The sequence below is a fragment of the Seriola lalandi genome, unplaced genomic scaffold (genome assembly GCF_002814215.2).
Source record: "Seriola lalandi dorsalis isolate HSWRI2012SDOR001 ecotype SW California unplaced genomic scaffold, Sedor1 jcf7180002054242, whole genome shotgun sequence".
Lineage (NCBI taxonomy): Eukaryota > Metazoa > Chordata > Actinopteri > Carangiformes > Carangidae > Seriola > Seriola lalandi.
In genome coordinates this window covers 17,610-18,088 of record NW_019524795.1, presented here as the reverse complement: position 1 = coordinate 18,088, position 479 = coordinate 17,610, and the positions used below count along the sequence as shown (strand labels likewise).

The window sequence follows — 479 nt, the reverse complement described above, 5'->3', positions numbered from 1 at the left end:
CTACAAGGCTGCAGTGGACAGAGTCCAGCAGCGCCCCCTGCTGGAGGATCACCAGCTGGGCTCAGGAGCTCTGATAGACCAGGCCAAACACCTGGGCAACCTGACCTTCAACATCTGGAACAAGATGAAGGACATGGTCTCCTACAGTCCTGTGGTTCTGGACCCAAACACTGCTGGTCCAGAACTAATCCTGTCTGAAGATCTGACCAGAGTGAGACGAGGAGAGGAACAGAAGCTTCCTGACAATCCAGAGAGGTTTGATTATTACTGCTCCTGCTCTGTCCTGGGCTCTGAGGGTTTTGACTCAGGGACTCACAGCTGGGACGTCGAGGTTGGAGACAGTACAGACTGGGAACTGGGTGTGTTAGAAGAGTCTGTCCAGAGGAAGGGAGACATAGAGTCTGGATTATGGAGTATATGGTTTGATGAAGGTAAATACTCAGCACTGTCACCACCAGCTTCATCCATTGATCTCTCAG

General features: G+C 51.8%; 1 protein-coding gene across 1 annotated transcript in view; it reads left to right on the top strand.

Moving 5' to 3' along the window:
• Window positions 1-124: 124 nt before the first annotated feature.
• Window positions 125-479, top strand: part of LOC111653732 (sec1 family domain-containing protein 1) — a gene marked incomplete at its 3' end in the record, with an annotated part of 13,908 nt that continues 13,553 nt past the window's right edge. Inside the window, exon 1 of the mRNA XM_087173495.1 lies at window positions 125-431. Within this exon, the coding sequence (XP_087029621.1) occupies window positions 125-431 (307 nt within the window). The remainder of the gene's footprint in view (window positions 432-479) is intronic.